Source organism: Trachurus trachurus (assembly GCF_905171665.1).
Source record: "Trachurus trachurus genome assembly, chromosome: 17".
NCBI classification, from domain to species: Eukaryota; Metazoa; Chordata; class Actinopteri; order Carangiformes; family Carangidae; genus Trachurus; species Trachurus trachurus.
Window position 1 is genome coordinate 13,698,035 of NC_139900.1, and position 12,400 is coordinate 13,710,434.

The 12,400-nt window shown below is 40.7% G+C and overlaps 1 protein-coding gene across 1 annotated transcript; it reads left to right on the plus strand.

Annotated features, from left to right (window-relative positions):
• Nucleotides 1–3,605: 3,605 nt before the first annotated feature.
• dapk3 (death-associated protein kinase 3) lies at nt 3,606–11,958 on the plus strand. Its single transcript, XM_083991741.1, has 9 exons — nt 3,606–3,713; nt 4,723–4,817; nt 6,103–6,463; nt 7,640–7,769; nt 7,998–8,046; nt 8,149–8,175; nt 8,318–8,470; nt 8,867–8,912; nt 9,914–11,958. Exons 2-9 carry the CDS (start codon nt 4,756–4,758, stop codon nt 10,448–10,450), a joined length of 1,365 nt encoding a protein of 454 aa, XP_083847867.1. The 5' UTR covers nt 3,606–3,713; nt 4,723–4,755; the 3' UTR covers nt 10,451–11,958.
• Nucleotides 11,959–12,400: the final 442 nt, after the last annotated feature.

The window sequence follows — 12,400 nt, forward strand, 5'->3', positions numbered from 1 at the left end:
GTTTTTCAGCCACATAAGTTACATTCTCAGACTGACAAACTGTAAACGTTTGGGAAATGTTTGGGCTGCTTGACATTCATGTGGATTGTTCACTCTTTAACTTTAACCTTAAAGGAGTATTATCGCAAAATTCGGCCACTAGATGGAGCCAGGCGGAGCTTATCAGATATAAACAAGTGGGCAGCTGTCAGAGAGAGAGAGCAGCCTCGTTTAGTCCCCCCCGCCCCCCCTCCTTCTCCCTTCCCCCTCCTCCTCCCTCACCGCTGAATGAACGTGCAATCGCGGGAAAAAGAAAACTCGCTAGTGGAAGCGGCAGCTCTACGTCGCGCACAACCACAACAACGACAACAACAACAACTGAAACGTCCTCCTCCTTAATAACGCTGAGAGGACAGCTGAAGAAAGACACGGGACGTGGAGACAAAGTGTTCTACCAGCGATTCAGTGACTGTGAGCACCCTAACACTGCTACATTACTTACTGTTGCATATTTGTCCGGTTCGGAGGTCGGATTTGCGAGTTCCGAGTGCATTTTAACGCAGCAAGCGCCGGGCCGGCTTGGATCATAACAAAGACAAATGCTGCATTTGCCCCACGGACACTATACTGTTGGCGATTTTTTTTGTAAATTTAGTTATGGCTCCCCCCGACCCATCTTTTGCATATGTCAGCTTATTTTATGCTATTACTGCTGTATTTGCGATAATGCTCCTTTAACTAAGGTTTACTTGTAGCTAGCTATATGAGTAGGCTACTGTAGGTTTTATAAAGGGTATATATTTGTTATATAGCCTATTTGTTTTATAAATACTCTTTTGATAATAATTTCCTGTCCTTCATACTAAATACTAAAATCATCCCGAGCTCATTAAACCAACACAGCAACTTTACTTTACATACAGTGGGTAAAACAAATCTCAGTCCCAGTCAATACACTCTTTGATCAATTGTACACGTCACAGTTTCATGGTCATTTAACTGCGCACACCTTTCCCTGGTGGTCTAGTGGTTAGGATTCGGCGCTCTCACCGCCGCGGCCCGGGTTCGATTCCCGGTCAGGGAACTACTTTTACAGGTCGTCAACTTTGATGACACAGTTACCTATAAACTGTGTTATGGGCTACAGACAACTTCAGCTCACACATCAATGCACAATATCGGACTTCTTCATAAGAGTCTACTGCCCACGATCTTTAAAACACAGAAGACTCTAAACTACACTAAAAATATCAGTGCCCCCCAAATGATATTGATTATTCATACGTTATTCAGGAGGGAGATCTTGTGAAAGAGTAACAACCCCCCCCCCCCTACTATCTAGTTAATTATTCAATCTCAGCATGGATAATGTAGGCTATGTCCTTTATGTTGTACAGTTGGGGTCATTCCCCCACAGCCTTATGTTCCCACATTTCTAACTTTTGTTGTCACTGAAAATTAGGCCCTATGTTCCCTCAGCCCTTTGGTCCCATCATTGGTTGGGTTTAGGCAATGAAGAAAAGAGTTGGTTAAGTTTAGTAAAAAGACCAGGTAGAGGCTAGACAGGCCAGATAGATAGAGTCCAGATAGGTAGAGAGAGTCCAGTGGGAACATAGGGCCTAATTTTGAGAAAAATCTTATAACTGTGGGAACGTAGGGCTGTGGGAACATAGGGCTGTGGGAACATAAGGCTGTGGGAACATAGGCATGGACCCGTACAGTTTTTTTTTTTTTTTTTTTTGCAGTATCTTGATAGTCAAGTCAAAACAGAAAGGTGAGTAACAAGCATAGTTTTATCAAACAGGTGTCACCTGCAGTGCTCAGTGTTAGTAGTTGCGTTGTGGTCTGAATTACCTCAGCTCCCTCTTTAAAGCAGATATCAGTGGAATGTTTTTGTTAATATAAGTCCTAAATAGTCCTATTTTCCGTCAGCAATCACTTACATGAAGTATTTCAGCCTAAACACGAGTCTCTCCGTCACTCTGCTCTGCTGTAACCCGAGGAGAAAATTTTCCTTGTGGGATACAAGTGTTATCCAATGAGGAGAGAGAACGGCATGAAGGGCTGTGTGTGCAGCCAAGGGATGCGCGTGAATGTGGTGACGTAGCACGAGGACCAATTGATGCCTGACAAGGGCGGGGGCTGCTAACTCATGGTGCGTTCAAAGAAACTCGTACTTTGTGTTTTTCCTTCCTGTGAAGTCATACCAGTTCGATCTGGTACGAGTTCACGGGTCGGAAGTTACGAGTGGCCGTTATAGGGAACTTTCACAGACAACAGGATGGTAAAAACACGAGCTACGGGTTACCTGGAACGCTACCAAGTCGTAGTTGTGACTTGAAGCTGTAACTTACGGTTTCAAAAGCCTGCCTTGAACGCAGCATTAGCCGAAACGGCCGCGAAGCTGATATCTGCTTTAACACCAATGATCTTAGGCCTACATGCTGGATCTTGTTATTCATTGACGTACTGCAGCGGGTCGACTCAGTCGGAGTGATGTCATCCCATATGCCCGTCCTTCTGCCGGGTATTTACCTGCAGCTTGCAGCACATCAACACCGGAACTGGAACGATTTCAGCCTTCACAACAAAAGCACCAGTTTCATATCATATCGACATTGCATAGGCTATTTGCTCAAACATACATCTTTAGACTCACTGAAATGTTGGCTATTGCACTGTGCATTTCAATTTAACGATGCAGCTATTGTGATTAGCATTATTAACTCTTGACTCCAAACATTTCGGAAAAATAAATATCACATTTTCTAGCAGCACAGGACTGAGCATCCAAACAGGCAAGATTTGGATCCTTCACCTCACCTGGATTTAATGGGGATGGATGCAGTTGGATGGTTTTACTATATTGCCTGCTTCTCCGGCTGAAGAAGTACAGTTGCTATACGTCATCAGTCAGTAAATCTACAATATGAAGAAAGTGCAGGGTGTAAAAAAAAATCAATGCATCCATGTTGAAAAACCAACAACATCATTATTAACATCACGTTAGTAACCTTACGTTATTTTTTTAGATGCTTTGATATCTGTGTATGTGCAGTACAGTGTATCTGTGTAAGGACCATGACTGACTGTAAACAAGCTGAAATGTCACAAATCTTTCTGGTACATCAAGTGAAAAGGAAATTGAAAACAGCCATCTTGTATTGTTGTAGTTTTCTTAGTTTTCTAAAACTCTGACTCAGGAACAACAGAAACAAAACAGATGGCTCAGTCTGATCTAGTTGTTCTCACTTGGCTGGTGTTCATGACGTCTTCAAACAATATCAGGGTATCTGATATTGTATGAAAAGACCTTTTTTTTTTACACATAAATATTCCACAACAGCATCAAATTGTTAAAAAAAATAATAATAATTTGAAAACACAAAAATACCACAAAAAACATTAAGTAGACAAGAAACATGAAGTAGAAAGCAAAACAATTTAGCTTAAAATAGCACTTAGATAATCAGAGAGAAATGTTAGTGACGGATAAAACTGCAACTTTTAACCACTGAAGAAGTAATTATTACCAATGTCTGATCAAAACTATCACAAAAATACCATTGATAAACATATTTTGATTTTTTCCCAGTAAAGATCAGTCCTAGGTCTGCGAGGCTTTTATTTTGAAGGACAGGACCGGAAGTTCTACAGTTGGCTGCGCTAACTTGACCCCTGTTCAGTTTTCTCTCAGTTTACAGAGGAATGCAGCTCTAGGAGTCAACTTCACCGTAAGTACCCGCTGTTCTCTTACCGTTGTAGTTTATTTCTTTAAATTTCTTACAACTCTCTAGTGTCATTATAAAAAAAAAACGTGTATTTTCCAGAGTAAAAATAGCAAACAGCGCGAGCCGGTGTTTATAGTTGCTATGTTGTTACCGTAGCTACACGGCTAGGCTAACGTTAGCTGTCTGTCGTCGCCGGATTTCCCTTCATATCTTCCTATAAAACTGTTTGTTTCCTTCAAATCTTTAAAAGACTAACATGTTGTACATTTTAGTTGATGTTTCCCCTTTGTATTTGTCGCGATTACCTCGATCTTCGACTGATGTTTCACGTCTTTACTGCCTGGTTGTAACACACGAGTCGTTGCTCCGTATCTTGTGTTATTAGCTAACTTATAGATAGATAAATAGATATAGATCGATATACTTTATTAAAGACACATCCCAATGAGAGGTCCATAGCATCATGAGAGTAAGACACATACAGGATAGAAACATCAGTAATATACAATAAAAAACATGAGAATATAAAGGAAACCTCAATGTAACGCCAGCCCATTAAGACAGTTTTTTATATATATATAAATATAGGCTTTAAAGAATATAATCATAAATAGTTTTATTATAGACCTATTACAATAGGTACTTTTTTCATGAAGTAAGCTGACACACATTGGGGAGTGTGTGTAGTTTAAGCCCCAGTCCCTTTAATTTAGTGAGAGCGAGATATCTGGTCCAGGGAGGAGGTGATGTCAGTAGGTCTGGTATGCGGGAGTCTGACATCAGCCAGAAAAACTAAAGCTGTGTTTACTCGGGCCAAGTAAGGAGGGGAAAGCTGCCAGGTCGTAATGAGAGGTGAATGTCCCTGTACGTAGGTGGAAAATGGGGATTGTAATCCACCTAGACAGACTAGACTAGACTCTACTCACATGACATTGTTGTTGTGGTCTCTGTGTTGTGCAGGATTTCTACTGACTGTTTCTAATCTTCCTCCTTTTTCCTTTTTTCTTCACAGCAGTGAATCTCGAGGCTTCCCTTCTATCACACCATGGCTGGCTTCAGGCAGGAGGATGTCGAGTTGTACTATGAGATGGGAGAGGAGCTGGGCAGGTGAGTGACTGAACATTGAAGATGTTGGGTTGCGGTGCGGTGCGGTCATGTGTCAGCATCAACATATTAAAGAGCCGTGTGTGTACATTGTTTTCTTGGTTGTATGTGAATGAGACAACGAGACATCAACTTTCTAGTGTAGTTGATTGTTTTCTTTCTATCTGCAGTAATGCAGCAAAAGTTATGACATCACGGCTTCTCAATGTGCCTTTCCACCTCTGCTGTGGTGTAGAGCCTCGAAAGGAGAGGGCACTGAGCGTGTGTGTGTGTGTGTGTGCACTGATAGAAAGTTATGCTGACATTAAATGGGCGAAAATTAAATTCTCTGAACAGACCTGCCCTGTTAAACGCTGTCTTCATACTTGAAAATCACCTTCTGTTTGTTGCCAACTATAAATATGGATCTGTATTGACAATGTAGTGTTTTTCTCTGAGTAACTTGTCAAACTCAAACTTTATTAATAGCTGCCACGACAACTGACAACTACTACAACCTAACTCTGTTTTCATATACATAGCACTTAATCTAGTGTCAACAAACCCAGGGGTTGGGGGTCTTGCACAGGTCCCCATGATAACTCTGTGGGGTCACTATTTCCCTGCGTCATCTTTGTTAATACAAAGAGGAGCTTGAAGTTTCCCAAGAAAAGAGGAAAATCGTCAGCGCAGTGGACATACTTCTGTTTGTTTACTATGTTGATAAACTTTTAGTTTCATCACTGGGTGCCCTGTCACGTCGTCTTCTATCTTCTTTTTAATGATTCGGACTCACATTTCAGCAACATTGTTAAAACCAGTTGTTTTTTCCCTTTTTTAACAAGAAAATTTGATTATTTTATTTTTCTGAAGAATATTAGGGTTTTTTCATATTTTAAACAGAGAGGACTTAAAGGATAATATGTATCTTTTGTAAGAGTGGTTTGTCTGGACATGTTTACCTTTTTTTGGGGCCTCTTTAAAATCCCTCAAATGAAGCAGCATTAAAACCCACTCTTTAGTTGAAGTATATTTCAAACATTGAGGCCAGTATCTGTTATGGAGGATCGAACTCAAGCCAAAGAAGTTTGGACGCACTCCCGTAGTCTATAAAATGTTGAAAACAATCAACACTGAGCAGCAGCCAAGAATTAAGTCATTATAATAACATGAAGCTGGAAAAACAAAAAAGACAAATCTAACTACCTGAGGTGATAAAACTGGCAACTTTTCTATAAATAACTGAATCGATCAGTGGTTATTTAAGTAATTAAATATATATTTTTTCTCTTTTCTCTCCATCCTGTAGCGGGCAGTTTGCCATCGTTCGCAAGTGCAAGGAGAAAAGCACAGGTATCGAGTACGCCGCCAAGTTCATAAAGAAGCGGCGGCTGTCGTCGAGCCGGCGAGGGGTGAGCCGCGAAGAGATCGAGCGCGAGGTCAACATCCTGCGGGAGATTCAGCACAGCAACATCATCACGCTGCACGACATCTTTGAAAACAAGACGGACGTGATCCTGATCCTGGAGCTGGTGTCGGGAGGAGAGCTGTTCGACTTCCTGGCCGAGAAGGAGTCGCTGACGGAGGAGGAGGCCACGCAGTTCCTCAAACAGATCCTGGATGGCGTCCAGTACCTCCACTCCAAACGGATCGCTCATTTCGACCTCAAGGTCAGCAGCGTGTGTGTGTGTGAGTGTGTGTGAGTGATGCTCTGGGCCGACAGTCGTAAATGACATGTTGGTGAGAAGAAGTTCATGTTGTACTGTAAGTATCTGGCACCGGTGTGTTGTCAGAGATTTTTCCATCTGTAACACAGGATGACGAGGCGGTTGATAGGCAGACACACACACACACACACACACACACACACACACACACACACACACACACACACACACACACACACACACACACACACACACACACACACACACACACACACACACACACACAGCTTGTGCCCTACAGACAGGACAAAGCAGAAAGATAAACTGGGCTGATGAACTCTGTACAGCTGCTGTGATTTATTGATTTATAGATCGAAAGAAAATGAATGAAAGAAAAGAGAGAAAAAATGCTCCTGTGTGAAATACATTTAGTTTTTCTTCTTTTTGGACTAAAGGCAAACAACAAACAGCTACTAACAGGCATTTTGAAAGATTATCTCTTCAAGAATATAATCAACAACAAGGAAAATAACCATTGGTTGCAGCTGTAGAATTTTGAATCATGATGATAAGTGGAGATGATTATTTATTTATAAATGTTTAAGTCATGTGCACACGTATAAAACAGGAAAACAGGACCTAGTTATTCATACTCCTGCTGAATTCATAGATAAACAACTGTACGCATTTGCCACATGATCCCAAGTGGTTTAAAATATCAATAGTGCAGTTTTAATCCAGGATGAAGGGAATGTCATTACAATGGTAGAGCAAAGCATACAAGTATTATTGTGATACACCTAATAGCAGATATATTTGTGGCATAAAAATGTAATGGATTTTTCAAATTAATGTATCTTATGAGGTCTTACAGGATACGTTAGGAGGGAGTTTCAGGGTCAAGAGTATATGTTTTTTCAATAAAATGTAAGAAAAGGCCCCAGATTTCATAAAATTCACCAAGACTATGTTTAAGACTATAAATCAGCTTCTCTAATGCCAGACAATGACTAATAGGGGGATTTTTTCAGTACATGGCAATGCAACGTTTTGAATGGCAAGGCAAAGATTAATCAATTTGATTTCATGTCATTTTAAGGAAAACAATGGAGAATATCTTCTACTGTCTCTCTGTGTGTATGTTTGAACATTTCCTCCTCCTCACACTGTGTTTCTCAGCCTGAGAACATCATGCTGCTGGACAAGAACGTCCCAAACCCCCGGATCAAACTGATTGACTTTGGGATTGCTCATCAGATTAAAGCAGGAAATGAGTTCAAGAACATCTTTGGGACGCCAGAGTTTGTTGGTGAGATTTTCTTCTTTCCTCCCCCCCCTCCCCCTCAATCCTCCTCTTCAACAAATTCATTTCACACAGTTAAAATGTTTCACTTCACTGTAGAAAATCATAACTCAGCTTTTGTGCTCGCCTGCGCCCACGCTGGCATGTGAGGTAAACCTTGTAAGTGGATGATAGTCTGCTTCAGATCTCAACATCTGGTTTGAATTAAAGAGTTCATTCCTCTGTGCTTTGCAGCGCCAGAAATAGTCAACTATGAGCCACTTGGACTGGAGGCGGATATGTGGTAAGATGTGAACTTGTGTGTTTTTTTTTCTTCCCCCTCTGAAGATGTGCACTCACACATGTGACAGTTTCCATTCATGTTTGGCTCTTCTCTTCTCTGCAGGAGTATCGGAGTAATCACATACATTCTGTGAGTAATGCTTCACATCATGACTGGTTGTTCTCATTTGTAAAAATAAAAAAACAGAAACAGAAATCCCTTCACCACCCCCTCCGTACTGTATGTCATCTAAAGCGCAGCCTCTGTGTGTGTGCCTGTGTGTGTGTGTTAGGTTGAGTGGGGCTTCACCGTTTCTTGGCGAGACCAAGCAGGAGACGCTGACTAACATCTCGGCCGTCAACTACGACTTTGATGAGGAGTATTTCAGCAACACCAGCGAGCTGGCCAAAGACTTCATACGCCGTCTGTTGGTCAAGGACCCAAAGTAAGAATATCTCCTCATTAAAGCCACAAGAAAAGGAGAAAACTGTTTGTTCTGTAAACATATGAATGTATGTTGTGTGTCATTTTGTGGTGCTGAGGGTAGGACACAACGGTACAGAGGTAGCTTTCTACCCACAGCAGTTGTAATGCTAAATGGTGAGGCCACAAGATGATCTTTAGTTACATCCAGGGAGATGTTGAAGCTCTTTTCTGTGATTATATATCTTGGGATGATTGTATTTTTTTCTATGGTGTGATTTGTCTGTCATGATGTCTGTTGCATGGTTGTTATTTTATACTTGGATTGCTGAGACAACACATTTACCATTTGGTACTAATAAGGAAACCTTGTAGCGTTGTAAACTCTTTCTCATCGATGGATTGTTTTACTTTGCAGGAAGAGAATGACGATTGATGACAGTCTGGAGCACCCCTGGATTAAGGTGGGTGTTGTATTAAGTGTTTACGTCCAGCAGTATAACATTCAGTTGGCTGCTGAGCTGTAATAAACCTAATCATCTTTTTTTATAAATATATATATATAGAAGAAATATCTAAGGTCTGACATGTAATATTCTGAAAGTATTGAGAAAATGAATCCAGGCCTCGTCTGGATCCACATGATTAGATTAACAATTCATTATAACTCTGCCTCGGGGAAAGAGATATAGCTGCTACAACTTCTATAGTTCACAATGACGCAGCTCATCCTCTAATGAAGACGGAGCCCAGAGAGACCAGTACTTCAGCGCTGCTCTCTCTTCATTGGCTGCTGGACGAGTTTAAAATTCAGTACAAAATTGTTATTCCTATCTATCAGGCTCTACATGGTGAAGCCCTGTGCGGTTATCTTGAATCGCTGCAAGTACAGTAGTTTATACACCGGCTGATAACTGACAAAATATTGTAGAGGTGCTCGAGGTCATTTATAAACAGTTAATAATAATAATAATAATAATAATAACATTTATTTGTAAAGCGCTTTTCATACATTGCCGTGTAACTCAAAGTGTTTTACATTTAGAGATTCATCGCAATAGTATAAAAAAATAAAATTCAGTTATGAATCAAGAAGGCTTTAGTATAAAGATGTGTAAAAATCTTTATCAAATCATGCCTGAGAAAGCTCCCGGCTTTCTCAACTCAACTCATTTCAGTTCCTTTTTAAAGTTCAGTTTCACTACAGTTTTTCAACCACAGAGTTGAAGTTGAATATTGTTTTATTATTAAAAAAAAAAAAATCCTGTTCACAACCCATTCTTTGTATTGTATTTGTATTGTCTGTAAGAAATAAATTGATTAATGATAATGACTGATTTATATTGTTACTAGATTTTTAAAACTCTCAAACATCAGTATCGTGTCGGCCTCAACAATCCAGTATCACTTAGGTTGTTGTCAAATTATCACACTTACTTCAAACCATTGTATTTTTCCTCTCCAGGTGATTAAGAGGCGTGGCGTGCGTCCCGAGGAGAGAGACCACAAGCCCGAGCGCCGGCGCCTGAAGACCACTCGTCTGAAGGAGTACACCATCAAGTCCCACTCCAGCATGCCGCCCAACAACACCTACGTCAACTTCGAGCGCTTCTCCCAGGTGCTGGAGGAGATCGCGGCGGCGGAGGAAGGCCTGAGGGATCTGGAGCGCAACCAGCGCTCGTGCCAGGAGGACGTGGCGGCGCTGCTGTCCATCTACGAGGAGAAGGAGGGCTGGTACAAGGAGGAGAACCAGAGCATCTCCAGCGACCTGAGCCACATCCGCCAGGAGCTGCAGCGCTCCCAGTCCCAGCGCAAGAAGTGTCAGGAGGACGCGCGCAGCACCATGCAGGCCGCCAACATCCTCAAGCGCAAGTTCGGGCGTCTGGAGAACCGCTACGAGGTCCTGGCGGAGCAGGTGGCGTCCGAGGTGCGCTGGGTGGAGGAGCTGGTCAAGTCCATATCTGCGGAGAAGGTCGGGCTGAGCTCCGGCAGCTTGCCCTGAAGCCGACGTCGTCCGCACATTTGACATTTTCATTCTCAAGTATCCTCCTCCTGCCCGTCTCCTCTGCCGGCGCCGCGAGCTGCACCGCAGAGTCGGAGTGGGTCAGTTGTCATCATAAGCTATGCTGCTGCCCATCGGGAAAAACAAAAGTTACACCTTAACCTTTTTTAAAATCATGCTTGAGAAAAACCAGCAAGAAGAAGCAGAGAGGCAAAGTCCTGAACCCATTCCCCCACGAAGAGGCTCATTCCTGTTTTATACATTAATTTATGATTTTAGAGATTTTTACGTACTGTAGATCAGATGCATTATGGTCAACGAAATTATCTGCAAGCTACATTTGCTGTTTTTCCGATTCTTTTTTTTGGTTATTGTTTCAAACACTAAATTACATCTATACTGTTTTGTGCTTTAAAAGTTTCAAAAGACAACTGCTGATTCGCTCCAGCCTCAGGTTATCGGCCAGTCACGTGAGAAAGCATCAAAAACACACGGTTTAAAGTATCAGGTTTGCACAGAAGTCAGGGGTATTTATTTATCCACTTTAATGTGTTTTAGATTTAATCGCAGCTGACATTGAATTTGTCTCATATAGCAGGACAGAGTGTCGACTGTAAAAGATGCAATAAACATACAGGAAATCCTCAGTATAGAAGATTTAGGTTAATGCTTTGTTTAACAGGTTTGTGATTTCCAAATTTCTCTAAAGATTTCTGGAAAGTACCTTTGTTAGGTGACCGTTTACAGGAGAAAAAGACACATTTTAAGTTATTTAAATTAGTTTAATTAGTTGAAGAATTTCTAAGAAAGATATTGCCCTGTTTAAAACCAAGTAAATATTTATTAATCATACATTTTGCTTTACTTTTTTTAATATTGCTGAATTGTATTTTTTTGTCGACATATTTTAAAATTTTTATGTTTAGTTGAACTGCTGTAGCTTAGAACTGGAAATTCACCGCTCTGGTCCTTGTTTAATGTTTAGTTTACACCAAATAACACGGTTCCTTCCAGGAAACTTTCCAGTAAATTATTTGGGAAATGAATCAGAATTTATGGACCTGTAAAACAACGCGTTGCCGTATTTGAGAATGTAGAAACTCATCATTGCAGTGCCTGTAAACTGATCAACCTCGTTGCCTCTGCGAGCACTCATCCCTTACTGAACGACACTTCTTCTATCACATTGATAATCGCTCAATGTCTTAAAAGCAACAACCTTTTTGCACAGTAGCCTTGTAAACCAAATAGTGTGCATGGAAACTTACTGTATATCTCTGTTGGTTTTTACTGTTTTTTCATTCACACCATCCCTGCACACTTAAAACATTCCTTCATACGTTTCACATCCAGGCAACACATTCCCCATGTATAGCATAGAAAGTATACGATATAGTCAATAGTATTTTTCAGTAGAGAAATGTACTCATTTGCACTTAAGTAATTATAACAGTGATCCAAAAAATATGTTTTAATCTGTCTCTGAAGTGTAAGAAAGACCTGTACAATGAAATAAACAAAATTATCGCTGTCATTAAGTGTTGTTTATGTGTCGTTACTGTCTGAATAGGAACCAGTCTCACTTCATCTTAACTCTGTGTAACAGAAAGATTATTACTCGGTTGGAAAGTCTGGTGAATCTCATTGTTGCACATTGTTATGATGCAGGCAACACCTTTTAAAACACCCTGTACTGAGCTTGGTGTAGCCTTGTAAAAGTATCAATAAGGCCCTCTGGTGGTGATGTAATAAAATACACACAATGTATTAAAGAAACTTCATCAGTTTGAATCTGATGTGATGCACTTGAAGAGAAAGAAACATTTCTACAAAAATGTACATTTATTTAATTAAGGTTAAAACTTCGATTAGATTAGATCCAAAGGTTTTCACATCCTTTACTTAATTAAAAGTAGAAAATACCTTGTTGGACAAGTAAAAGTCCTTATT

Coding starts and splice junctions, on each gene's coding strand:
- dapk3 (XM_083991741.1), top strand. CDS start 4,756: ATGGCTGGCTTCAGGCAGGAGGATGTCGAGTTGTACTATGAGATGGGA. Junction 8,176..8,317: donor GGAGTAATCACATACATTCT/GTGAGTAATGCT, acceptor TGTGTGTGTTAG/GTTGAGTGGGGCTTCACCGT. Junction 8,913..9,913: donor TGGAGCACCCCTGGATTAAG/GTGGGTGTTGTA, acceptor TTTCCTCTCCAG/GTGATTAAGAGGCGTGGCGT.